This window comes from Leiobunum rupestre, chromosome 5 (genome assembly GCF_980474605.1).
Source record: "Leiobunum rupestre chromosome 5, qqLeiRupe1.1.hap1, whole genome shotgun sequence".
In the NCBI taxonomy this organism is placed as follows: Eukaryota; Metazoa; Arthropoda; class Arachnida; order Opiliones; family Sclerosomatidae; genus Leiobunum; species Leiobunum rupestre.
In genome coordinates, this window is record NC_143388.1 from 8,103,869 (window position 1) to 8,131,129 (window position 27,261).

Here is a 27,261-nt window from a genome sequence, read left to right on the forward strand (position 1 = left end):
GAAACTCGTATATATCATATTCGGAAATAACTACATTCAACAATAGTGTTTTCAATAATTATGTGTTAAGATAGAGTAGTTTGTGATTATTTTGCCAAAAGTAATAGTTAGTTTTAATAATCAATTTTAAGTTAAAGTAAGCGTTGTTTTTCACTTTGAAAGCGCTTGCCAATTTATTTTTAATGGTAGTCTAAATAATAAAATACTAGTTCGCAATAGTTAACTATTTGGATACGCTAGAGCTTTCGCCATCTGCGGCAATTGTTTTACAATAATATTCTTAAAAAAACAATTTATATCCCTAAATTATTTTTTAAATTAAATAACGTTCGAAAGAAGAGTCCTACAAAATTTCAAGATTATCAAAACAAATCGTGCTGTACGATAGCCCTTTCCAAAACAATCGAATTTTCCCCCATAGCTCGTTGCCTGGGTGTAATTCATAACGATAAGTAACGTAAAAACATGGAGTATTAGCGTTGTCTATGCATTTATTAATTTCGGTTAGGCCTATACAAATTCAGCCAATCCGATAATTCTAAGAAAATATAAGTTGATGTTGATGAACTCCGTATATATCGTATTTGGAAATAACTACCATTAACAATAGTGTTTTCAATAATTATGTGTTTCGATAGAGTAGTTAGTCATTATTTTGCCAAAAGTAAGCGTTATTTTTCACTTTGAAAGCGCTTGACCTTTCACTGAGCCTTCGTTTCAAGCGAGCGGAGCCGATTAAGTTACAGTACATGAAGTCCCTACCGAGTGTACTATTTCGATATTTTTTTTTACGGCATTGTAAAGAAAGGACATTGTAAAACATTTACTCTAGTGTCATACTTACTGTTATCAGTTTACTTATAAAATAAGTTACAGATAAAATCACCTTTAATTTCGCTGAACTCGTTATTAGCTAAAAATTTTGGATGAAATACTAGTTTTTAAAAGCTTGTACTTCCTTCAAACGAAATAGAAATTAAAAACGTTTTGATAGAACAAAAAAGAAAGATATTTGGCATTTCATTAAATCCGAGGCGAAGGTTGCCAGTAGATTAGAGAGATTAAGTACATTTTGGAGTACTTTGATTATGGAAGGCTTTTATTAGGCAATTCATAAGCCTAACGACTTCGACCTCTAATGTAATGCAAATATGATCGACGTATTCATTAGACTTTTTAATAGCGTACACAACTTCGACACAACAGGTCTAGTTAGGATTTATCCTCCAAGTTCCAATATGTTTCATATTTTTTGTACTTCAATTATAATGGTATTTTGTCAGATAGTGACTTTTCGTTGACTATTAGGCATCGCGTCACTTCGTCACCATGTCACTCCTGTTCTATTACAGTATTTCCATTGTTATCACATTTGGAGATTGTTCTGATAGCCACACATACGACCAACTCGTAATTAAAACGAACCATGGATTGGTGAGAGGAGTAACTCAAGAATTACCGGGTAGTAGGAAAGTGGAAGCTTATTTAGGAATACCGTACGCGCTAAGTCCCACTGGGAATTTAAGGTTCAAGCACCCGCAACCAGCGTCCCCGTGGACTGGCGTTCTCAACGCCAAAAAATACGGGAACTCCTGCTACCAAATTTCACTAAAAAATTTCGATATTCCCGGAATTAAGAACTTTTACCCCCGAACTCCGTTCAGCGAGGATTGCCTCACTCTGAACGTCTTCGTCCCTCACCCGACACCAACGAACTCCACCGTGATGGTCTTCATCCACGGAGGAGGTTTCGCCATTTCGGGCACGTCCGCCGTTTTCCATGACGGAAGTGTCTTGGCCAGAGAGGAAAACCTCGTCGTTGTGACCATGAATTACAGGTTAGTTCAATTATTTTTTGCTGATCAAAAGCGCATTTATTGCAGCACTTTTGTACGTAAACCCAGTTAAGCGGATTGTTTCCTGTTACATTTTTATAGGCTAGCGTCGCTCGGGTTTATGAACTTAGACCACCCAGAAACAGACGCAAACTGCGGATTGATGGACCAATTATTGGCTATGAAATGGGTTCGGGACAACATCGGGGCGTTCGGAGGCAGCCACGATGACGTCACCTTGTTTGGACACAGCTCCGGAGCGGTCAGCGTCGGGCATCACGTGATGTCTCCTCTTTCGAAGGGCCTTTTTAAGCGGGCCATCATGGAAAGTGGAACTCCGATCATGGATTTTTCATTACTTGAAAAGGCCCAAGTTAAACAATTCGCGTTTGAGGTAAATTTTCGAAGTTCATTTTTCGCGGTAGTTCTATTTGCAAATTGAGGTGGCAATGCAATGGCGGCGCTTGCACTTTTGAAAAGTTTGAAATCCCGGAGTTTATTTACCTGCTTTTAGGATTCCGCGTAATAAATGAAAAGAAAGTTAGTGTCGTAAAATAAAATTTATAGTATTTCGGATTGTTCAAGTTGCTTGAACTTTTACCAAGTATACGTAAGTACGTTAAATCATAAGTAATGGAAATATTGCGATTTAGTATCAGTCAAAATGGCTTAATACAAGCGTAATAGTAACACACGCGGACCAATTGGGGATATATGATATGAAAACGATACATCGTAATTCGGTGAAACACATAAGCCTAACAGATTATAAAAATGGAGTACACATAACGCGAGATCACGGTACCGTCGGTACGTGTTATACTTTTTTCCCACTGATATGTCGAAGTAATTAAGCCGAAATTATATGATGATTCCTCAAACCTATGGCTGAAATTGGAAAATCCCTTTTTTCATGGCAATATTTTGGGATTTGAGTAGCGCTTCGGCCCGGTCCGTGCCATATAGCCTAGGGAAGTAAGGGTTTGACCTAGAACAAATTAGTAACAAGCTAATTCCAACGGTTTTGTAAGGTACTTATGGTGCTTATTAAGGGAAAAAAGTTCCTTCACTTCCGGGGGGGGGGGGGGAGACCCCCAAAATGGCCACCATTTTGAAAATTTACGCTCTGTTCCAAAAGAGTGTATTTTTATACGGCAATAAATAACCTATAACGTTTTTCGCATTTCACGCTTAAACCGTAACTCGTAGGAGTCAATGTACAAAAGAAAGTGGCTTTACAACTACATCTAACGGTACTTCAATCATCTTTCTGTGACGTACCGTTCAAAAGTTACAGCCATTTGAAAGATTCGGCATTTTGAATTTTTGAACTTTCGTGCGAGATTTTGCTTATTGAATATGAAAAAGAAATTAAATTTGTGAAAAACAACAACACCACTTTATTTAATCTACATATTTTCAAAAAGGGCATCATTTTCCGAGGGGTAAGACACTTAGGATTTTTGTGTACACCGGGAGTTCGAACTCTGCAGAGTTCTCGAGAGTTCACGAGAGTTTGTGAGAGTTCACGAGAGCTCACGAGAGTTCGTGAGAGTTCGCGAGAGTTCGCGAGAGTTCTTGAGAGTTCTCTAGAGTTCAGGGGAGTTCATAAGAGTTCCAATAGCAAATGTACAGCTGAGTTCTTGAGTGTCTTACCCCTCGTCATTTTCATCTCCAAGAACATCCTTTATAAGCATTTGTGATTTAGATTCACAAAAAATTAGTTCCAAAATATTATCAGGTGCTGGGGCTTTCTCGGTAAAAATTGGTACTAGTTTATTATATTTATCCCGATCCCATCCCCATTCTTCGGGGCTTAATTTTTATCAGTGTTTCTTTTTTGCGTTCACATCGTTGAATGCCGAACATCGCTCGACCAGATCCGAGTTACCTTTAAAGAGTTTATAGAGCTCTTGAAGAAACTTTCAAACACACTACTGGGCTGACTCAAGAGCTTCTAAAGGCACCCTGGGAAAAGGATTCAATTCAAAAACACTTATCAGACCAAAGAGATTTCTTTTCCCAACTAGAAAAATCTCAGTCATCTCCTCTGTGAAGCCTGGAAATTGTCGGCTTATGTTTAAACCATGTACGAGAGTTAAACTATAAAATACTCTTTATTAATAATAATATATATATATTTACCAAAGATTACAAGCCATGGGAAGCAACTAATAAATATCTCTAGAAGAGAGAATAGAAAAGATTTGACTGGTTAGGTCGGAGTCCGTAACCAAGAGAGAGAGTCCAGTGTCCCGACGTCCCTTATATAGCGGGCCCCTCGGATGACGCTACCGGTCTCCAACCTAATTGGCTGGAGAAGAAAGCCCGCCAAGAAATCTTTGCGGACTCACTGTGGTGCAATAGTAAGCGTCACCTGTAACTTTACCCCGCTCTTAACCCTTCGGGTCAGAAGTCGCCACTTTCGGAGAATTCCGAAGGTGGACGGCGAGCGAGGATGAGTCATCCCTACCTTCCCCAGCAGCGATGGCCTAAAACAACGGCAAATGCCGACTTTACACCTCACATCAGTGAGTGGAATGCCATCACCTTACGGATTCCGTTAGCTGTTTACAGTCGTAGCCCAGGAGCTTACGAAGCTTTGAGAAGCTTCAAAACTTTCAACCTTCCCAGTGTTCCCACACTCAAAGAAAAAACTCGAAAACTTAACCACAAACCTGGAATTAATGAAGACTATATATCTGCGTGAAGAGCCAGTTTGTTTTAAAGTTGAAAAGGAACTTAAGAGAGAGAGAGAGCGAATCCCAAATGGTATTGGAATTGCTATCTTTGACGAGGTAGCAAAAATTGATAATGTGGAACAGTAGGACCCACGAGTTTGTTGGATTTGCCATGGATGAAAACGACTGGCCAGTATTGACTGATAGTGATATTAACAAAGATTCAACACGTAAAGCTCCTTCCCCTAGTACCCATTATATCCTGCAGTTTTTATGGAGATATTTAACCTCTGGAATGGATGTAATACATTCCGACAAAAGAAATTAGTAACAACTTTGTACGACTCTTGAGGCGTTTGAAATGTATCATTTTAAATGTATGGGAATAGTTTGCGATGGAGCTGCAAACCTTGAAAATGACAATGGCTGTCAATGGTGTATTTGGATCCCAAACTATCATTGATAAGTCATATGACTTTTCAATTGACCCAAGCTTTCATCAAATGAAAAATTTATTTGGGTAGCTCTAAGCATCTAGAGAAGATGGCCCCAAAGATTTTATCCGAAATGGTGTATACTTCGGCTGGAAAGATGTATAGAAGATATTTATTAGAGAGACGAGGAGAGAACCTAGGAGTAGTAAACACACCCCTACCTGGTAGGGGTGTGTTTACTACTCCTAGAGAGAACTAAACATGGACAGATGAGAGTAGCTCGGCATTTGATAAAAAGCTTTATTAGAAGAGACGCTTGGACTCGTTTAAACATGGCACCAAGCAAAGTCCTTCAACAAGAGGAAGTTCTTAGTGAACTGTAGGGATTTTACGAAGGGCAAACTAGCTCTGAACAAAAGCGTAAAAGTGCAAAATAGACATATAACTACTTGAGGGCTTGTAATCAGTTGTTTGAGTATGGGATCCTGCTAGCAAAAAGAGTAGAAGATTAGAATTCTACAGTACTCAATTCAATGGAAACATGTTATAGTTTTTTTGAGATTTTGTTGCGGGAAATCCTCGAATTAGACCCAAATATAAATTTGAATAGCCCTCAACAGACAGTATTTATTTCTTGGCAAACTTGGGACCTATTGCCGGTTATGTATTACAGCTTTAAAGGTTTATCAAAAGATTTTTTTTAACTATGCGCTGGTTACTTTTTATCCTTTATAAAGATTACTGGGAGTTCGATCGAAAGTTTGTTTTCCCAAATAAAATATGCATAGCGTGGAAAAATGACAAGTGCTTCTTAGGTCAGTGTTAGAAAAGCCGTAACCATTAGGATTAATGTTCAAGGAAAGAACGCTTCAAAGAAATATCATCGCGACCAATTTCTATTAATCATCGAAGCAGAAAACGCAGCTACTAAAAAATTTACCAGCAAGACCAATAGTTTTCAGAGGCATGATCATTTATTGTGTGAAAGTTATATTTAAAAATTACAATAAACAATTTCAGTAATTCATTTTAAATTTGTAGTTATTTAATTTAAAATCTTGAATATGGTAGTTACAGAACCAATGCCTTGTTAAAACTTAATAAGTTGTTATTATTTTATGTATGCCCTGTTTAAAATTACTTAAAAGTAGGTAAATGTAGCGAAATTTTATGTCTGACCCCCTGTAAGATACCTCTACCGGTCTGCTATCGCAGTCTCTGATTTCGCTCCTTATATGGTCATGTTTTTGAGAACTATCGATGAGCAGTGATGCCAGACGTACGATAATTATCGTACACGTACGCGAATTTCGTTTCAGGTACGATGTACGATGTAAAATGTATTATCGTACGCGAAAGTACGATAATTTTGTCTATATTTTCCAAATTAATTTTTAGACTGTTACAACACCACATATGACAAAAATAGGACTAGAAAAGGCTTGGGCAGTTAATCGTGTTTCTTCTGCCGTTGCCGTTATTTTCTACGCGCGCAGTGAAGGATGGAGCCTGGAGGGGAAAATTCCATACCCCTATAGTGAACTCTTTCCCGAGCTCTTTCCCCCATCTAGAAGCCGACTGCCAAAGAACTCCCAGAATATCTAGCGCTTTAGCTGGCCCCTATGAAACGGTAATGTACGCATATTTCCGAAACGTGGCGCCACTTACACGCGCTACCGGCTACCAAAGGCTTATGGGTAATGTTTTGGCTTACACATCGCCCCGCCAAATTTCCCCACTTCCGTGCTTGGATCTTTACCCGGACTATTTTATTTGAGCAACGGTAAGGACCAATTTTACATTAATCATATATAAGTTCATAGAAGCCGTTTAAGAAGTAAAACATTTATTTAGATAATTATACCAATAAGATAAACGGTATATTATTAGTTATTTCAACAATAACATTAAAATATACACTTGCAATGCAACGTTAGAACTTAGGAGGCTTCTATAGTGCCGGCTTTACTTTTCGCTAGGCCACATGCAAGTTACCTTGAGAGGTAGAAACTAGAAAGTTTTATTAATTAATACAGTGTATTTTATCACACCAAAAATAAAACATTATATACAATGTTTTTTAAATTTATGTTGTACTTGTTTTTACTCAATATAACTTGTAAAAAATAGCTTTCCAAACCGCCCCTTCAAAGTCACATGTAGAATTTGTGGTGTAATGTTTTTACCTCTCCGAGGGGACTTTGTACCCTAGCAGGGGTTATACAACCGCCGTGTCTGTCTGTCTGTGGGTCTGTCTGTCAGGCCTGCGAACGCGTTCGCATTTTCGGGGCAAAGGGTAATCACTGCGTACGCAGTTTCTTAGAATCAGGGAAAAGGTTTTTCCAAAAGCGCCCTCTTTTTGTCATTGGGTGTAATATAATTTTTTAATCGGCCGGGATTCGAACCCGAGCCCTTTTGCACGACAGGTGAGCGTTCTACCGCAGAACCACGGATACAGTTACGCATCACTGAAAATTAAAAACTCTTCCGAGGAGAGGTATATTTTGGCTTGCCAACTTGTCATTGGGTGTATTATAAATATTTTTCTAGTTGCGTTAGTACCGGGCGTGATTCGAACCCGAGCCCTCCTGCACGTCAGGTGAGCATTCTACCACAGAACCACGGACACATTAATTATTCATTTGAAATGTCTAAAAGCGTGTAACTTCCCTTTGTCTGTTTCTATAGACATTTTAAGCTATGAATAATTGTACCGTTTTTACACGATCCGATTAGTTGGGCGAATGAAAAATATAAAAATTTCTCCCCAAATGTCGCACCAAAAATTTCGCACCTAATTATTTTAAAATTTTTTCGTATAATTTCACTGGTCGTGAGTTTGAAACTTTCATACAAATCTGGTCTAGAGGGAATCGAAACTCCAGTTCTATTAAATCTAATTTTCGAGAGAGAACCTCTTATAAAAATTATCCGTAATTTTTACTTGGCATGAGGTCGTCAGAGAACGTAGCGATTACTTTTTCTTAATGAAAAAGAATACAGTCATGATGGTCCTGCATGGGCAAACCTATGGAGTGGCGTCAACGTGGCCAGCCTCTTTGAGCACTTAGAGCACCAATTGAAACTCCTGATGGTGCCTTTCCTTTTAACAATGTTGAACGTCGACCACATATTATAGGTTAATTTAAAGCCCAGTTCACACTATAAAATTAATTGGGACTCTTTCAAATAGGCCAAGCTTAAAGGGCTCCACCGGCGTTTGAATTTCGTCAGTTTCTCGCGAATTACAGACATAGGGAAGCTTTGACACTTCGTCTGCTATCTGATTTTCTGGGTGAATTTTTCAAACACCGGTGGGTGTCTGCACCAGTGTGAGAAATAAGGCACTATCACAGGCCAATCGCCCTGGTGACCACTTAATTAATTCAAAGTTTTTTCCCTTCAAGATTTTAGTTCATTAAAAAAATGCTATATTAATCCCTAAAATTGTTTGGTCTTTGCTTCTATGAGGTGTGCTTGGCCTTGTGTCAATTGTGTGTATGGGTGGGTGACTAGGGGAGTCTGTCTCCTCTACATTATAGAAGAAGCGAATTTAGCAGTTAGCAAAAAGAAATATAAACAGTCTATCTCTCAGTAGGCTTGTTCGGGTCGGGTCTGTAGCACATATTGTCAAGAATAGGTAATTTGACCATAAATTATGAAAGCCTGATTTTGCAAGGTTAAAAGTGGTAAGTGGCCAGTTTTTTAATTAAACTACCTAGGGTAACTGGCCACAGGTCCAGTTTTAAAAAAATCGATATTTCTCACCGTGGCCTGCACGATTTTACTACGCATACGCCCTCTTTTAGCTACAGTAAGAGGTAGCATATAAGCAGACGTTATCAAGGGCGTATCCAGGATTTTATTTCAGGGGGGTTTTGAGGGAAAAATTTCAAGGGGTGGGGGGTGCTGACGGAGGTTTCACTGATTTTTATTAGGCACCACGCAGAGAAAACTAGAGTTAGTTAGCGAAATCTTTTTTTACACGAAGCGTTTAGACCTGCGCTGGTCTTTAGTAATTGTAGTTGGTTTATTAGTTAATAAATAATGTTCTTCTCTTATTTTAATCGTCCTAATTATTTTCCAACTCGCTACACGTACCAAATCACGATAAGTTCAGTCCTTTTTTCAGTCGGCGTTAAATACCTTGCGGTAAACTTAGCTCTCCCTTTAACCAGGACAAGCTATTAACACGACTTAGCTAAAACAAGCATAGTTAATCGTATACAAATTAGGCATTATTTAGTTTGTATTAATTCGACTAGGCCTACACTGAGAGAAAAAATTCTGCTAAAATTACAGAAAATTTCTGGCAGCACGTGATGCCAGAAAACGTCTGTAAATTTTTCTGGTAAGACTGCTAGTAGAGTTTTCAGAAAAGTACTGTAAAATAAGCCGATGTGCCGTTTTTCCAAATTACAGAAAATGTTCTGTAGATTTTACGGTGGGCTTCTGTTTTTCAAACCTGTATTTCATACAGTATCAACTGCAGATTTTACGGTGGGCTTCTGTTTTTCAAACCTGTTTTTCAAAGCTGTATTTCATACAGTATCAACTGCAGATTTTACGGTGGGCTTCTGTTTTTCAAACCTGTATTTTTATAGTATCAACTGTAAATTTTACTATTTATATTTGTATTGGTATTCTGTATTTTTTACAGTATCAACTGTAAATTTTACCATTTATATCTGTGTAGGTGTTCTGTATTTTTTACAGAAACAAATGCACATTTGACTGTCTTTATCGTATTGGTATTCTGTGATTATGACAGAAACAATTTGAAATTTTACAGTTTTAATTTGTGTTGGTATTCTGTGTTTTTGACAGAAACAACTGTCAATTTTACTGTTTTTATTTGTGTTGTTATTCTGTGGTTTTTACTGATACAGTTATAAATTTTATTGTTTTTATTTGCATTTCTTACATGTTTTTTCAGAACTATAGTTCATTTCACAGCTTTGAGCTGTTTTAATTTTACTGATTTATATTCTGTTAATAATTGTTTGTTTTTATATAAATACAACGAGTATACTATACTGAAAGTTTTATTTGGTTTTTAAATTTTTGTTACAAAATCCATTTTTTTTTTCATTTCTATAATCACATCCATTCAAACTGAAAAATTTTATTTGTCAGAAATGTGATTTTTGTATTAACATCTGTGCGATTTTCTGGGACGATCCTTGCGATGCATTTACAAAAAAAAAACATATTATTAAACTGCCCATGTAAACCATTTTACGTAATATATTAACTAAAGAACAAAATATAAAGTATATAAATATTATTACCAGATATAAAAAACTAAAAACAAACTAAATTTCCAGACTTTCTCCCCACCCCCTTTCTTCCTAGGTCTTAAAATTCCCTGATTTTTAGAACTATTTCCCTGATTTTTTCAGGTAGTGTGGCAGCCCTGTATAATATACTTCTGGTGATACGAAAATTGCAATAGACCCATGAGAAAATTGAGAATAGTGAGGGGTCGCAAATTAACATTTTTAACTGGCATCTCAGCATTTGGACGGGAAATCCGTTTCCTCACTTCCGCCTGTGTATTTCAATGGCGGTCCCCCTTTTCTCATGGGCTTATTATTAGAAGTAGCACTCGAGGTTTGCCAAAATATAACATGTACCCACACTATTTAAAAAGGTATTTGCACCCACTTATTACTTTAAAAGGTATTGGCTCCCCTTAAAAAAAATTAAAAGCGTGGGCACACTTAATTGCAAAATTTCCATAAATAATTAAACTGTAAAAACGTAAGCTTTTTCACCTTTGTATAAACTCTAGAGTGATACCAGCTTCATTTGGATATTCTATGTTCATCACATAATACATGGATTGAAAACCCTGCTGAATTGCAATCCCTAGTTGAATATGATCATTTATTATTTTTCTATCAATCGATACTAGGTATTGAGAAGCTGCACTCATACTCTCACCTGTGCACCAAAAAAATATTAGTTTTAGTTTTGATCTAAAAAGAAGTGAAAAAGGTTCCTACCTATAATTATTAAACATGGCTTAATTTTTTTTAACCATCCTGGACTTTTCATTTAAGCTCGAGATAATGGAACAAAAACGACTTAGGCGGGTGTGTCTTCACTTCATAAGGGGGATAAATATTTCACCCACTATAGCAACATGCCTTTATAACTAAATTTAGAAACATTTAACACTCTTTTATAACCCGTCGTACAAAACTTTCTATGAAATCGTATAGAATTCTAAAGACCATTTGGTATATTTTGTGAAATAATATCAGGTTTTACCTAGCGGTGAATGTAAAAACAATATCTGATCTAATCGGCACTATAGGTCTTATTCTTACATAATAAAATTTAAATTTTTGTTATCTATATCATGTACTAACGTAGTATATCCAAGCCAGCCGTAAATTTAGATCATTGCTTTTGATGTATAAAAATCTTCGATACCGGCACGCGATGTTTTTAAAAAATTAAAAAAAAAATAATAATATTGTTAAACAATTGCCCACCAGGGGTAATGTTATCTTTTTTTTGCGGTCGTAAAACGTATATTGTGTAACATTTTAATTAGCTTGAAACTAGTGGCTGACGAAGGACTACGGTTCGAAAGCTCCCAACATTTTAATCAAAATAAACAATTATAAATCCATGAAGTAGCAGTCTTTTTATTATAACTTTTCAACCAATTTACGCAGTACCATGGATCAAAACTTTAATATTCGAGATTATATTTACGACAGGAAAAGCGTGTCGGTGTTTTATAAAATTAGGAATCTAAATGAAAAAATAGCTAAAACGAGGAATCAAATTACGTTTTTACATCGCTGTAAAGAAAATGACATTACCCCAAACGGTTTAAAGTGCAGAACTAACATTACATCGGATCAGAAAAAAAGCGGAATCTCTAAACAAAACCGTGTTGAAAGAAACCATTAACGATACCCGTAAAAGAAGACGAGACCTGATAAAGGAACTGGGACACCAGGAGGAAGAACTATGGAATTCAAGGATTGATTACCAAACCTACAACTATCTACTGGACCATTTACAACGTTTCAGGGAAGTAAAATTCAAACAATTCAAGGACAGCCTTATAAACAAGTTTAAAAAACTAATTATAAATAAAGTTACAAATAGTGGCCGATTAGAAAACAAAAATACTAAGAATGTAATAAATTTATCGGACCGTATACTTTCTCACGCGGAATTAGCTTTACTATCGAAAAGTTTGTCTTTTGGAGTGTGTGTTCCCAACATGGACCTACTTGACATAAGTGCACAAACGGAAGAACAATTAAGGAGATTAGAATTAAATGAAGAAACAAAACAAGACCTTAGGAATATAATAAAAAAACAATTATGCAAAAAAATCAAAAGTAACAAACTTATCGAAATCAGAAATGACCGCGTTAAAAATGCTAAAAAACGATAAGACAATTAAAATAGCACAGGCGGATAAAGGAGGTAAATTAGTAGTTCTAAATTCTAAAGATTACACTGATAAAATGTTAGAACTACTTCAATCGAATGATTATAAAAAATTAAAAACTGACCCTACGGAGAAAATAGATAAGAAAATTCATAAGATAATTAATAAAGCGATAAAAAACGGAGAAATTGAAAAAGATAAAAAATATACATTTTTTCCCCCCATTTTGAAAATTCCTCACATATACGGGTTAATAAAAATCCATAAAAAAGACAACCCAATGAGAGTAATAGTGTCAGCAATCAACAACCCAACATATACCTGCGCTAAACACCTTGTAAAACTAATCTCCCCCCTAATTGGTAATGAAGGTCATTCGTTAAAAAATTCATATGAATTTGTATCCCAATTAAAAGAACAGACATTAGATCCAGATGATGAGCTCTGTAGTCTGGATGTCATTAATTTATATGGAAGTATTCCGATTGACCTAGCCATAAATATTTTAAAAACTAAATTAAAATTAGATACGAATCTAAAAAATAGAACTAAATTGAGCAAAGAGACCATTATAAAATTAGCAGAGATTTGTTTAAAAGAAACCTACTTCACCTTCGAAAATAATTTTTATACCCAATTAAAAGGTTTAGCAATGGGCAACCCACTGTCGGCCCCAATACACTGCAAATCTTTGAAACACCTAAAAAGCGTTTATAGATCACCTAAAAAACACAAAGGAACGTCACAAAATTTAAACACCTGACACCTGTTGAACGTTTAATCAAGTGTAATTTACGTGTTAATCATGTGTAATTATTATGGGATATGTGTACTTTACATGTACTATAGATGTACTTGAAACGTTTTTCGTCGATGTCTCACAGATGCTCTTTTACAACACCTGTGGAACGAGATCGTCACAAAATTCGGGCATCTGTAACATCTACAATACACTTGACAGCTGCGGAACGCTAGCTCAACATGTTCAGTTGAACATCTGAAGAACACATCTGTTTAAGAAAGGCAGTTCCCCTAACATATACAACACTTAAAAATTCCTCTTAAATTTACAGGAATTTACCTGGCAGAAAATTACCAGGAAAATTCCGGTAACATAACAGGTATTTTTTCCTGTAAACGTAGCAAGTAAAAACCTGTTCTAGACACGAGAAATATACAGTACCATTAACAGTAAATTTTAAATTGCTGTTGTTCCAACATGAAATTTCCCATTATGTTTACGGGAATTTAACAATATAACTTTATTATCCTGTTGTCACAAAAATTATGCTGTCGCTATAGGCCTACCCAAAATTAATTCCAAATATTAGTTACTACATGAGAATTGTACATATGTGATCTAAACAATTGTTACATGAATAGCAATTTTAAATTTAAATAGATAAAACTAAATTATTGATGAACTTTTTTATTTGAAAAACATGATTTTTAAAACACAAACAAGCGCAGAAACCTCAGCAAGATTCTTTTTACTAAAAATAATATTACAATTTATACTATTTAGAGTTCATAATTTCAAATCAATTAATAAAATAAAATCTGTCAACGTTCATTAACACTTGTATTTCGGTGAAATTAAATTATAAACGTGAATTTTCTGCTATTTAATACTTAAAGGGTTAGGTTTTCTTCTTCCTGTCACCCTTTAAATTTACTTTCCTATCGCACAAATATCCTGGTGGTAGGCCAACCGCAGAAAACGTTGGCCTACCACTAGGGTATTTGTGCGACAGGGAAGTAAATTTAAAGGGTAACAGGCAGAAAAAAACATAGACCTTTAATTTAATTTAACAATTGATGTTTTTTGAAATTATCACCTTCAGCTTTCTTGTCTGTTTGCCATTGATGGAGATACTCGTGTTGAAACTTTACTCAAATCCAGCTGTTTCAGTTTCTCAATCTTGATTTTAATAAATTCAGCCAAAATATTTTTCAATTTGAAACTCTTCAGCAGTGTTCAATGTCTTCTACGAGGGTACTGCCGCTAAACAATATAATAATTTTAATAACTGGAAATCACAATTATTGAACCAAAAACATATATATGCACATTAAGCATAGTCATTAAGATTTTAGGTTCTTTCAACGGTAGTGATTAAAATACAATTGCAATTGCAATTTTTTTAGTAAAAAAGTTTAAATGGATAACCAAATTTCAAACTCAATTTTAAAAAGGGAGCTAAATGGATTTTTTTTTCACCTGGCTTACTCAGACTAAGAAAGATAATTTTTGAAGATATTTAAAGGCAACTTTTCTTACATTTCACCCAGAATGACATTAATTGAATAAAAGAAATGTAATCCCATACTTCAAGACTTGGGCAAGGTGGTTTTTAAGAGGTGTTAAAACAATAAATTAAATTTTAAAATAAGTCTGAATAACTATGTAAAGTAATAAAAGAGTGGTTAAATATTTTTGGATTCAATAATTGAGATTTAGGGCAAAAAAAACTTGCATATTAAAGTTATCGCAGTGAAATAAAAAAGTTTCCTTTAATTGTAGCTGAAAATAAACATTATTAGTTTGTGTTCACCCATTGAATATGGTAGCAGGTGCATAATTTTCATTTCGCCAACTTTTTAAAATAATGAAGTGCTTAAATATCTTTCTTAAATATGATTCTGGGTTAAAAAAATCATATATTACAGTATTAACTTAAGTAAATAAAATTTTTCATCTGCTACCATACCCAATGGTCACACACTAACAAAGATAATTTTCCACTATATTTAAAGCAACTTCCCTTACATTTCACTATGAAAACACTGAAACTTCTTTCAATGCGATAACTTTATTATATGCAATTTTTTTTCCCATAAGTACAATTATTGAATCAAAGAAAATATGTAACCACCTTAAAATTACCCAACACAGCTATTCAGACTTGGGCCAGGTTGTTTTTAAGTGATGGTGTTCAATTTAAAAAAAAATTACTTCAGCTTTTAAATAATATTTTATTTTGGATCCACCCTATATCATTTACATAAAACGTGAAATAATTTATTTTTTTAATTCTGATTTAACCATCACTTTAAAAACCTTGTGCAAGTCAGTATAGTTGTGTAGAGTACTAATAACGTAGATAAATATTTATTGGTTCAGTTATGAATTTGGAAAAAAGGCTTGAGCTTTTAAATATATTATACAGGCTGGATACCAAAATTTCCAAATAAAATTTAATAAAAGCTTGCTAAATGAAATTTTTTCACTTCCTACCATATTCCATGGGTGAAGTGCACAGACTTAAAAAGATAATTTTCAACTACATTTAAAGGCAACTTCCCTTAAATTTCCCCCTGAAAACACTGAAGTTTCCTTCAATCCAATAACTTTAACATATGCAAATGGATTAATTTATCCATTCAATTCTAAATTAACAAACATTAAAAAACCAGGTTCAAGTCAGAATAGCTGTGCAAAGTACTAATAACGTAGAAAATGTTTTTGGTTCAATTGACCTGATGAAAAATTTGCATATGTTAAAGTTACTGGACTGATGGAAGCTTCAGTGTTTTCAGATCGAAATTGAAGGGAAGTTGCCTTTAATTAGCTTTATAAGTCTTATGTTCACCCACTGAATATGTTAACGAGTGAAAAAATTTCATTAAGCAAACCTTTATTATATTTGAGTTTGAAATTTTGGTATCCATCATCGTGTATAATATATTTAAAAGCAAAAGCATTTTTTTCAAATTCATTTGAATCAGAACTTAAAACAACCTTCCCTAAGTCTGACTAGGGTAATAATAAAATAGCTATGCTAAATATTTTAGTTTCAATAATTGAGATTCTAGGTGAAATATTTGTATATATTACAGTATTAAGTTGACTAAGTTTTTTTTACCTGCTATTTTCCTTCAAAGTGATAACTAAAATATATAAAAATTTATCACTCAGAATCATAATTATTGGTGATACTTTAATTACTGTTAACTGCAAAAGTTTTAAATTATCGCGATTAACGGGATAATTTAAAAATTGACGCGTTAATTGAGTTAAGCCTAGGCGATTTGTTTATACCAAATATACAACACAAATGATAATTTATGTTTTATAATTACGCAGGAATTAATAACAATAATACAACACAAATATCTACTTAACTAAAATTCCCCCATTATTAACTTAATTATTACTTTAAAATAATGAAATTTAAAATTCTACTCACTATTTTGTATTTGATGATAATTTGTGTGCCGAGATCGTCTACAATTGTACCACGGCAAAGCCGTTACTTTTTGAAAAAAAAAACTCTCGTAAGACACAGCCTACTTAGATCCACTGCTACTCGCACTAGAGTAGCAGGGGATCTAATAGCGTTTTCCATTGGGAACCTCCGAGCACTCCCGTAGTGCTCCAAAATCAAAATCGTATTCCATTGGGAAAAAAAGGGGCAACTCCGAGAGGGAGGATCGTCTTCCATTGACCAAGGTACTCGCTCCCGGAGTGCTCCCGGCTGCCCCAACTCAAGAGTCGGAGGGAAACAAAAGAGTGCTCCGAAAACGTTTTGTATTTCATTGGGAGCAGTGACGTCATTCAACAAATCCGGATCACACTCGGAGGTTCCCAATGGAAAACGCTATAAGTTGGCCTTCCGTAAGACGACGGTAAACTTTCAAGGTGCGAATTACGAATAAAATAACAAGACGATAAATCTTAAATGCGCGAAATACGAAATAAAATAACAAGACGTTAAATTTTTGAGGCGCGAAATACGAAATAACATACTAAGATGGTTAACTTTCAAGGCGCGAAATACGAAATAAAAATTATTTTTCTTTGAATTATTTTATATGACGTATAACGTTTCAAATATAATGTGTTTAATTTTTTATGACGTTGTTCACTTGCTAAGTAAAATTTACAATCGTAATGATTTCTTATTTACCGTGTTATACACGGTAATATAAAAATAAATACAAGTCAAAATTAAAACTTGCCCATGTAATCCAGACGCTCAAAAACAAACATAAAATGCGTTCAAAAGAACACTTGCAGATGTAATCTAGACGCTCGTGAAAAAAGCTTCAATGCAACTCAGACGTTCGATGTTCATTAGACGTTCTAGAAACATCTATATTACACTTTGAACATCTGTAAGACACTTGTATTTTTGTAAATAACCCCTGAGCTACGTTAAGGAAACATTAAATAACGTATAGCGAACACCAGTAGTACATCTGTCACCTGTGTATGTGTTCCACAGATGTTTTCCGGTGTTCTTTAGCCGTCCCAAAGATTTGCAGTGTAGCCAACCTAGTAATGGAATACATAGAAAATAGTATCCTAAAGAAAACTAACATAAAAAACAAACAAAATTTTGGAGAAGATTTATGGATGATATCTTCTTGATAAAAAATAAAACATTAGAAGCGAACGACCTTTTAAAAATAGTTAATAACATCAATAAAAATATACAATTTACCTTCGAGAGTGAAAAGGACGCAGCCTTACCGTTTTTAGATGTTCTGGTACAACACAAAAACCAGGTCATAACCTGTAAAATGTATCAAAAGCCTACCCACGTTTTTTACATTATCAATCCTCCCATAGAAAAAATTTAAAAATTGGAATTGTAAAAGCATTTAAAAGTAGAATTGAAAATATATCAGATAACCCAGTTAGTGACAAAAACATTTTAAAAGAACAATTCATAAATAGTAACTATCCAAAGAAATTAATAAATGAAATATTTGACGATAATATTGTAAAAAATAATATAAAAAAAGATAAGCCAGAACATATTATCTCTCTCCCCTACATAAGTGGTATAACAGAAAAAACCCAAAGACAATTAAAAACTTTAAATATTAATTTAGTCAGTAAAACCATAAATACTTTAAAAACAAATTTAATAAAAAATAAACCCAAAACTGAAGATGAGAAAAAAACAGGAGTGGTGTATGAAATCAAATGTAACTGTGGTAAAATATACGTAGGACAAACGAAGAGACAATTATCGAAACGAAAACAGGAACATAAGAATTGTGTAAAAAAACAAGATGAAAAAAATGGTTTAAGCATGCACATTAAAAAAGAAAATAACCACGATATAGAATGGAACTCGACCAGAGTATTATGTCAAGAAGGAAACTGGTACAAAAGGTGTTTTAAAGAAGCGGTTTTTATTAGAGATAGGGGAAATTTAAACTTAGAGGAAGGGTCAATAAACATTAAAGGCTGGGGAGGTTTTAAATTAAAAAATTATATTGTTAAACAATTGCCCACCAGGGGTAATGTTATCTTTTTTTTGCGGTCGTAAAACGTATATTGTGTAACATTTTAATTAGCTTGAAACTAGTGGCTGACGAAGGACTACGGTCCGAAAGCTCCCAACATTTTAATCAAAATAAACAATTATAAATCCATGAAGTAGCAGTCTTTTTATTATAACTTTTCAACCAATTTACGCAGTACCATGGATCAAAACTGTAATATTCGAGATTATATAATTTATATTCGTATTCATATGAACTAAAGGGAGTAATAGAATAATAAATTACTTACCGTTTTATCAGCCATGATTAAATTAGAACTTTTTATCGTCCGAATGGAACTTCTCAATGCGTGTTCAACCGACCGAAGGAGTTACCGTTTTACCGATAAAATATTTAAAAAAACGTGTTGTTCCGGCCGTTTTTGGGAACGTACTTCCTCCAATCACAGAACGTACTTTCCAAGTATTTTTTTTGGAAAAACGTACTTTTCGATTTACCGCTTAGTGCGCCATATATGTAACAAATTTTCGTTGTTTTTTTAAATTTGGCGCGAAGTTTGAATTTAAAAAAAACTAAATTAAAGGGATACTGAAGTGTTAAAAAAGTACTAAATATATGCCAAAAACTAACAAAACGTATTTTTAAATCATAAATTTTCAAAACGTACTAAATACGAATAAAAAAAACCAAAGCGTATTTTCGTATTACAAATTACAAAACGTATTGAAAAACTACAAATGTACCACTGCTGTTATCTGAGACTTGTGAACGCGGGGAGGGAACGGTCTCATACCCTTAACAAATACTTACAGGTAAGCTGACAGTGACTGCGAGTATTGGTCAAGAATGAAATTGGGTTGAACAACGAATACCATTTTTTTACAAACATGGTTTAATTTATTAACAAACATTGCATGCAATTGTATGTAAAGTTGGCCGATTTCCCACTGTAAAATTACGGATAAATACTTTTTGAATGGTATACTATAAAACGTCTGTTTTCCGGGTGTCCTAATAATCATGTCTAAAAATTTAATTATTATTTAACCATTTTAAGTTTTATACTGCCAAAGGTACATATTTGATGTTAATCAGATTTAATCATACTAGGGTTTCCTAATAATCAAGGATCGGCCCCTCGCCCGCCATGTCCTTTCCCCCATTTTTGTTCCCCCTGAAGTACTTATTAAACTTAAATTACATATATTGTGCCAATAAATTTATTTTAAAAAGTACTTCTTTAAGGCAACCAAAAGAATTTTAAAAGGAAGTGGCGCCCCTCTTATAATAAATAGCCATAACTTCCGAATACGTTCGAAATCATTTTATTTCACAAGTCAAAGAAATATACATAAGTAATTAGTGCCGGCCATGTTTCCGTAAAATCTACAGAAAAAAAACGCTTTGACGAAGAAAACAATTGAGCTGTATTTTTTCGCTCGTATTTTTTACAGTATTTATCTAGTAAACAATACAGTCCATCTGTAAAATATTTATGTGATATTAACAGTATAAAACCGTGGATTAAAGATAACAGATAAAGTTCTGTAATTCTTACACAATTTAGTGAAAATAACAGTCCCATTGGTAAGATTTACAGACGCTCATTGTATTACGGTAAAAACGATTTTCCTGTTTTTGTTTCTTACAGAAAAACACTGTAAAAGTTATTTACAATTCAAAACTGTAAAAAAACCACTGTAAAAACTACAGGAATTTTTCTCAGTGTAGTTCTTTCTCACTTATAATATCACAAAATCCATTTAACCACTTTCTTTTGTTTAATACTGCACTAGTAGTTTCAAGGAACTTAAGTTTTTTTAATTACAATGTTAGGTGAAATCTGCAATAGGAAAATATTAGGAATAACCTCTTATATAATTACTCGTAAACCAAATCATTGTTTAGTTTCTTTCTCTTATTTCGACTAGGTCTTTTCTCACTTATGATATCAGAAAATTCATTTAACAACTTGTCTTTAATACTTGACTAGTAGTTTCACGGAACTTTAAGCGAGTTTTAATTGCAACGTTAGGTGAAATCGGAAATAGATTGATATTAGGAATATTTTTTTGTGTTGAGGAACTTGGTATCATATCACAATTTTCTGAGTTTAAAGAACTATAGGTTTGTGATATTTCATATTGAAAGTGGTGGAAGTTGAAACCTTTTTCTTCCCTTGTTTAATTGCACCCATCTTTATGTCATTCATTATTTCACTACCCTTTCCACTCTTCTTTCCTCCTTTTTCTTTTAGGCTAAATAATTGATCCCGTAAGGTCTGGCCTCCTTTACCTCGCTTAAGGTTACTTGATATGAGTTCTTGAATTTTCGCATGAATAATGTTTCTGGTCCACTACTTATAAAGGTTTTCTATTCCAAAATTTCCCCATTCAGGGCCCTTTTGAAATTTTCGGTTTCTAGCATTTTATTTACGTAAAAATTTTTAAATTAAAGTATGAAAACATATTTTTTTAAAGAATTTTCCATTATGTTAGAAATGAAGGTTTGGGAAAAATCATTTTACCATTGTCACGAATTTTAATAGCAATTGGTAAGCTATGTTTTTCATTATCGGTCATTTCAATATAGGTCGTACACTTCAGTAGGTTTTGGTCGAACATTCTCTTAGCAAATGAATGTGTAACTTGAACTGTGGTTAATTTGTTCCTATTTGCCATTCCTCCCAGGCATCAGCCACCAAGTAAATACAATGCAGAATCTGTTTCTTCAATAGGATTAACTTCAGCGTTATACACCGACTCTACTTCAGCTTCAACATTTAAATCTGGTTTTAGTTTATGCGGGTCCTTTCCTAAGATTTTACAATATGTTAGTGTTCCAGATGTTTAAATTTTAAGAAACATTGCTTCGTTATGGGCTGTAGTGGAAATCGTGAGCTGCCTTAAATTTCTTGCTTCATTGAAATAACTCACTGTCAGTTCTGCCATTGATTTATGGGCAGTGGCGTAAATAGCGCCCCCGCAGACCCCGAGAACTAGTGGGCCCCCAAACGTTTATGATTAAAATCTGTGCTATTTAAAAGGGCCGCAAGTCGTTTTACGCGGGGGGGGGGGGGGGAGGGCACGGAGTTCCTAGTTACGCCACTGTTTATGGGTTTGAATTTCAGCTTGGTTTCCTTCAGATAATTCTTCAAATGCATTCTTATTCGAACGTCCCTTCTTTAGTAACAGCTGGCCTAAATTTTTATCTTCGAGTTTCGTATAACTTAAGACTTTTAAGTATATCTTATGCATAATTGCTTATATTTTTTATGCTAGTAATAATAAATACTCTGGTTTTATTTCAGATATAAACGGCCTTGTTATGTTTTTAAAAAAAATCTATTAAGTTATCAACCTTTTACATCTCTGCCTACTCTTAGATAGGCTCTACTAAACACTAAGCCTAGGTTCACACGATTTTCCTAAAAGGAAAAAAGTATAACCAGGACTCTGACTTTTAGTCTATCCGTGATGCTCTAAAATATTTCCATTGCGGTCAAGGATGGCTGAAATTTTCATACCCCCTATTTCGCCCTACTCTGGCACAAAGAAAATGCCGCCCGAAAAAAAAACGGTCTTTGATAATTTCGGTTAATGTATTTCTAATTAAGCTTATTACTCTAGTCCTTAGTCTAGGTATAATTGTAATCAGAGAGAGCGGTGTGCATAGTCTTGTTCTTTATTCAAACGGTGTCTCCCGTCAACTGATGATAATGCGTTTTACTAAGAGGTGGAAGGATGGTGGAAGTGAGAGAAAGCGATCTACCGTGATGCCGATGTACTATCGTTACACCCCCCGTTGGTTTTCCAAGCAAAATGTTTCCAAACTAAAGTTGTTTAAGATATACTATTATCTCGCTCTCAATGTTTTTTTTTAATTTATTCATAAATATCACCTGAAATACTTTAACCCACAAATTGTAATATGAGCATAGGTAATATTTCCTAGAATGCCCAAAAAAAGCAAAACAATATCGATACGCTAATGTTTTCTACTATGCGTTATTAATCCTTGTAACTTTGGGAGTCGCGCTGAAAGCCATTTTACGCAGAGGAAGTACCATCTGTGTCGGAATCTTAGTCAGATCATTCAGTTCATAATTTTCCCAGTAAAAGTAAGAAAATTATTATTTCGAAAGCTCTTAGAGCGGCGTTAACCCGAAGGACTTTCGTTTCAATTTTTCAATCGATGGTTCTGGTTTCATTAACCAAGAAAATCTTTAATTTGGGCAGACTAAAATACTCGGTGTTTCAACATTTTGGTAGACAACACTTTCATTTGATTATAAAAGAAGCTGGTATTTTGCTAAAAATTTTCGTAGTTTAAAACTGTTCTATTCCTGACTGATATCAACATCGACGTCTACGGAGAAATCGCTGTTGTTACGGGGGAGTCTAACTTAGAGGGAGCTTTATTATTAACTTATGATAACGCTGAATGATTTCGGTTAATGATAATCTGTGCTAGAGTAATGAAGTTTCTGAACAGGAAATTGGTCGTTCGCTGTACTATCTCTTCGTGGGCTAAGTAACTGCCAGGTTAGATTGAAAGCGATAAATACTAGTGAAAATGATTTTGCTCCTCAATTTCGAAAAGAAATACCTCCAGAAACGAAGAAAGTGTTTACTGTAGTCATTTTCACGTTACGATTCAATAATTAGAAAGTGCTACGTTACTTACTTAGTTTTGATAGCGATTGGATTTTCAATACTCCTTGACTGGCTAGCATCTCCAAAGATTAGTATAGAGTTATCAGTCAATAGCAACGTATGATTTATACGGTCATTGGCGAAAAAGATTTCTCAAATAATTTACGGCGAGATAATAGAAAGTGTCGTACTTATATCTATTATGTTACTTACGCAAGTACTAACAAGTTGATGAACAAAATTAAGGTTGTAATTATATTTTACTTGACATGTATAAAACCCCTTATTCCCCACAAAAAATAAGATACCAGTGCCAACAGTCTATTTGCGGTAAAAATAGGCGGGATAGATCTCCCATAGAGTTAGTTGTATATTGAGCCACAAAACTGAAACATCATTAGTAATTAGGTTTTACTTCGATGGTAATTTAGTCGAGAATAAAATTAGAATTGCGAATTAAAAAATTGAAATAATGATTACAAAAGTTCTGGATCAAAGTGGAATTTGGATTAGACAAATCTTAGATCGAATGATTTTTCTTTCAAATTTGAGCTAATATTTTTATAAGGTATTTGCGCAACCTAAAATTTCAATTTGTCCACTAAAGCGTTCAACTTTGATCGAATACGTGTGCCCTAAGTGTGTTGTGACTTTGCACATGTAAATGTTCAACTTTGAACAACTTTTTTATAGACTGTAGATAGCCTGGCTTGCGACTGAGTTTTTATTTTGAAGAATTACCCGGCTGGCTTATTTGTTTCAGATGGGAAAGAGATTGAATTGTTCGCATCTGTCGAGCACCGCGGGTCTGGTCAGATGTTTCCACACGATGGATGCCAAGAGACTAATTAAGAGCGAACCAATCAGAAGGTTGTTTCCTTTCGTTTTCACGCCAGTTGTTGATGGCAAGTTTTTGGTGGAAAATCCAATCAGCGTCTTCGGATCATCTCCGCCTCGCATCACGAATCAGGTGGACGTCATGACGGGTGTCGCCAAGAACGAAGGGACGCTGTTCCTGTCGATGATCATTCCTCTCGTTTTCGTACCGCTATTCGACAAAGTAGGTCCGTATTACCAAGAGTTTCTTGAAGTAGTAGAGTTGAGTCTACCCGACCAGTGCGAAAGATTCTACGATTCCATCAAGCATCTGTACACGGATTGGGAGCACTTCAACTCGTCGTCGTGTAAGCGCCTCGTTTAACGATTAAGCGGCATGATTTCAAAATTTTCCTTCTTTTTTCAGCGAACCTGAAAAGTGCCGAAGATTTTTTGTCCGATTACACGTTCAAATGTCCTTGGAATGATTTCTTGGAGGGCTACTCGACTCTGAAGGGCCCTAAGACGTACGCTTACTACTTCACGTATCTGTCTCCTCGTGGTGACTACGCCAAATGGATGGGCACCACTCACGGAGAGGAATTGCGATATCTCACGAGTGACTTGCTCAATGGAGGCCGTTACGAACAGGAAGATCTTGAATTCGGAAAGCGACTGAGGCGGTATTGGGGAAACTTTGCAAGAACGGGGTATGTCTTACAACAAATTTAATTAGATTTACTGTAAAGCGTCCTTTAGTGAAGCTGGAGTCGCTAATGCCTTAATACGTAATTAATTTTGTAGAGACCCTAACTCAGGGTCAAACTCCGACGACGTGGTTCAAATTTACTGGCCAAAATACGATTCGCGGGAGAAAAACATTCTGGTTTTGGAACCCGACAATGAAGCCTTCTACGAACTGTCTCAAACTGACACTGAACGCTGCCTGTTCTGGAAAAAACTCTTTCCTCTACTCAAGCAGCTTAAAAAGCAAAGAAACTGTTCATACGCGAGCCACTACTTTTAATTCGATGTCATTGACCAATACTCTTTTTGTTTTCAGTGGTTGCTTGGGTACCAATTGTTTTTCCCATTACATCGCGCTAATGGTCAATTTTACCACGTTTATTGTTTTAAATAGAAAGTGTCAGAATTTTCTTGGTGTATTAAATTTTATAATGAGGTATATAAAAAGGTAATGATAATAGTAATAATAATTATTATTATTCTTTATTGTGTACTTATTTCGTAAATGTTTTAACATAAGTCAATACATAATTAAGTTCGTACACTTGCCCCACCACAATAGCATAGCTTGAACGTTGGGGGCACATTTACATTTGTTAATTGCTTATTGCAACGAACAGGTATACAAAGAATACATTTATTTGTTACATTAGAATTTATTTAAATTTGTAGAAATCCACTATTTTACCTTAATTTTAAATATATTTTAAAAATTTTCATTTTTTATATTAACATCTAATTAATTAAATATCATTGGTCCGTAATACATAGCATGCCTTTGACTCTTAGATTTATTTATTTTTGGAATTTTAAAATTATACGCATCTAATGACCTTGTACCACGGTTATTTTTATACATTTGGTCTGGTTTAGCTCTATATTTAAACATTATATGTAGAACAGTTTGTGTATATATTTGTCTAATATTAAGGATTTGAAATTCTGAGTACAATTGAGCTGTTGGATAATAAAAAGGTTTAAATAGACATATTTTTAAAATTCTATTTTGCAAACGGTTTAATACATTTAACAACCATATGACAGAACTTGTCTAAGAAGTAATAGTTTATACAAACAATATCTCAACTTCCCTACTAAATGGTGTATATGTATGTTAAATTTTAACTCAATGTCTACGTAAATTCCAAGATATTTATATACTGTTACTTTTTCTATTTTCTTACAATTACAGTTTCTTGTTAAAAAATTACAACAGTCTATATTATCATGAATGTATTTATTTATTCTCAGGGAGAATGAATATGTCGAGATAATTTTTGGCGTTTCTCCAATTCCACCCGTTGGGCCCCACGGTATGCTCCTCCGCTTTAATAAAATCAAATAATACTGCAATCTCATTGGTTCTTAAAAATTACGTTTTTCGACGCGATTAACGCTGCTGCGAGGACGCAAAAAATAAGACCGCCTCCTTTCCCCCCCCCCCCTTAGCGTGACGGGGTTAGGGCCTCAACGTGTCCTTCGATAGTCTCGACATATTCATTCTCCCTGAGTATAAATAAATACATTCTTGATATTATCATGTAAATATATAAAAATAAACCCGGGTCATCCAATTGTGTCCGCCTGTTCCTGTCCTAATTTCTATGGATATGAAATCTTTATACACGGTGATTCCTCACACTGATGGTCTTCGTGCCCTCTAACACTTTTTGAACAAACGGACCGACAAGTACCCTCCCACCGATACCCTTATTCGTCTCACTGAACTGGTGTTGACGCTGAACGCTTTCTCTTTTGACGGCAAGTTCTACAGACAGGTTAGCGGTGTTGCTATGGGTACTAAGATGGGACCAAGTTACGCGATGTTGTTCGTTGGCTGGGCTGAGGAGCAATTCTTTTCAGGTTACGCTGGCCCTATTCCGGATTTTCATGGTCGTTTCATCGATGACGTTGCCCAGTTCGCCTCTTGCAGTTGTCTTGACCTAGAAACCTTCCCCGCATCCTTTTTGCGCCATGCATCCTACCCTGGAGTTCACGGTCGAAGTCTCCGAGACAACTATCAACTTCTTGGATTTGTGTATTTCGGTTTCCGGTGATGGCGTGTCAACCACATTATATCGCAAGCAAACTGACTGTCGTTCTTACCTTTTGCCGATATCTTGGAATCCTCGGCACACCACTAATTCAATTCCATTTTCCCAGTTTCTTCGCTTACGCAGAATTTGCTCTACAGATAATGACTTAAATAACAATGCTATCGAAATGCGCGATTGTTTTTCGGCGAGAGGCTACTCTACCAAGGTTCTGCAGATTGCTCTTACCAAGGCCTGTTACACGCGATGATGCTCTTGCCGTTCACGTATCATCCGCAAATTCATCGAATCGAGACTTTTAATTGGAAAAACTATCACCTTTTACAGCTGGACCCAGACACAAGCCATATTTTCAGTGATCCGCCTAGATTTTGTT

At 34.9% G+C, this 27,261-nt stretch overlaps 1 protein-coding gene across 1 annotated transcript; it reads left to right on the top strand.

Moving 5' to 3' along the window:
- Positions 1-1,722: 1,722 nt before the first annotated feature.
- Positions 1,723-25,182, top strand: LOC149943468 (cholinesterase 2-like). The gene is made up of 5 exons (XM_090174927.1): positions 1,723-1,838; positions 1,938-2,229; positions 24,032-24,452; positions 24,512-24,794; positions 24,889-25,182. Exons 1-5 carry the CDS (start codon positions 1,726-1,728, stop codon positions 25,109-25,111), a joined length of 1,332 nt encoding a protein of 443 aa, XP_090031053.1. The 5' UTR covers positions 1,723-1,725; the 3' UTR covers positions 25,112-25,182.
- The last annotated feature ends 2,079 nt before the right edge of the window (positions 25,183-27,261 follow it).

Bases quoted from the DNA above. Each gene is read 5' to 3' on its own strand.
- LOC149943468 (XM_090174927.1), top strand. From the start codon at position 1,726: ATGGTCTTCATCCACGGAGGAGGTTTCGCCATTTCGGGCACGTCCGCC. The intron at 24,453-24,511 runs GTAAGCGCCTCG...TTCTTTTTTCAG, and splicing joins GCACTTCAACTCGTCGTCGT to CGAACCTGAAAAGTGCCGAA. The intron at 24,795-24,888 runs GTATGTCTTACA...TTAATTTTGTAG, and splicing joins GGAAACTTTGCAAGAACGGG to AGACCCTAACTCAGGGTCAA.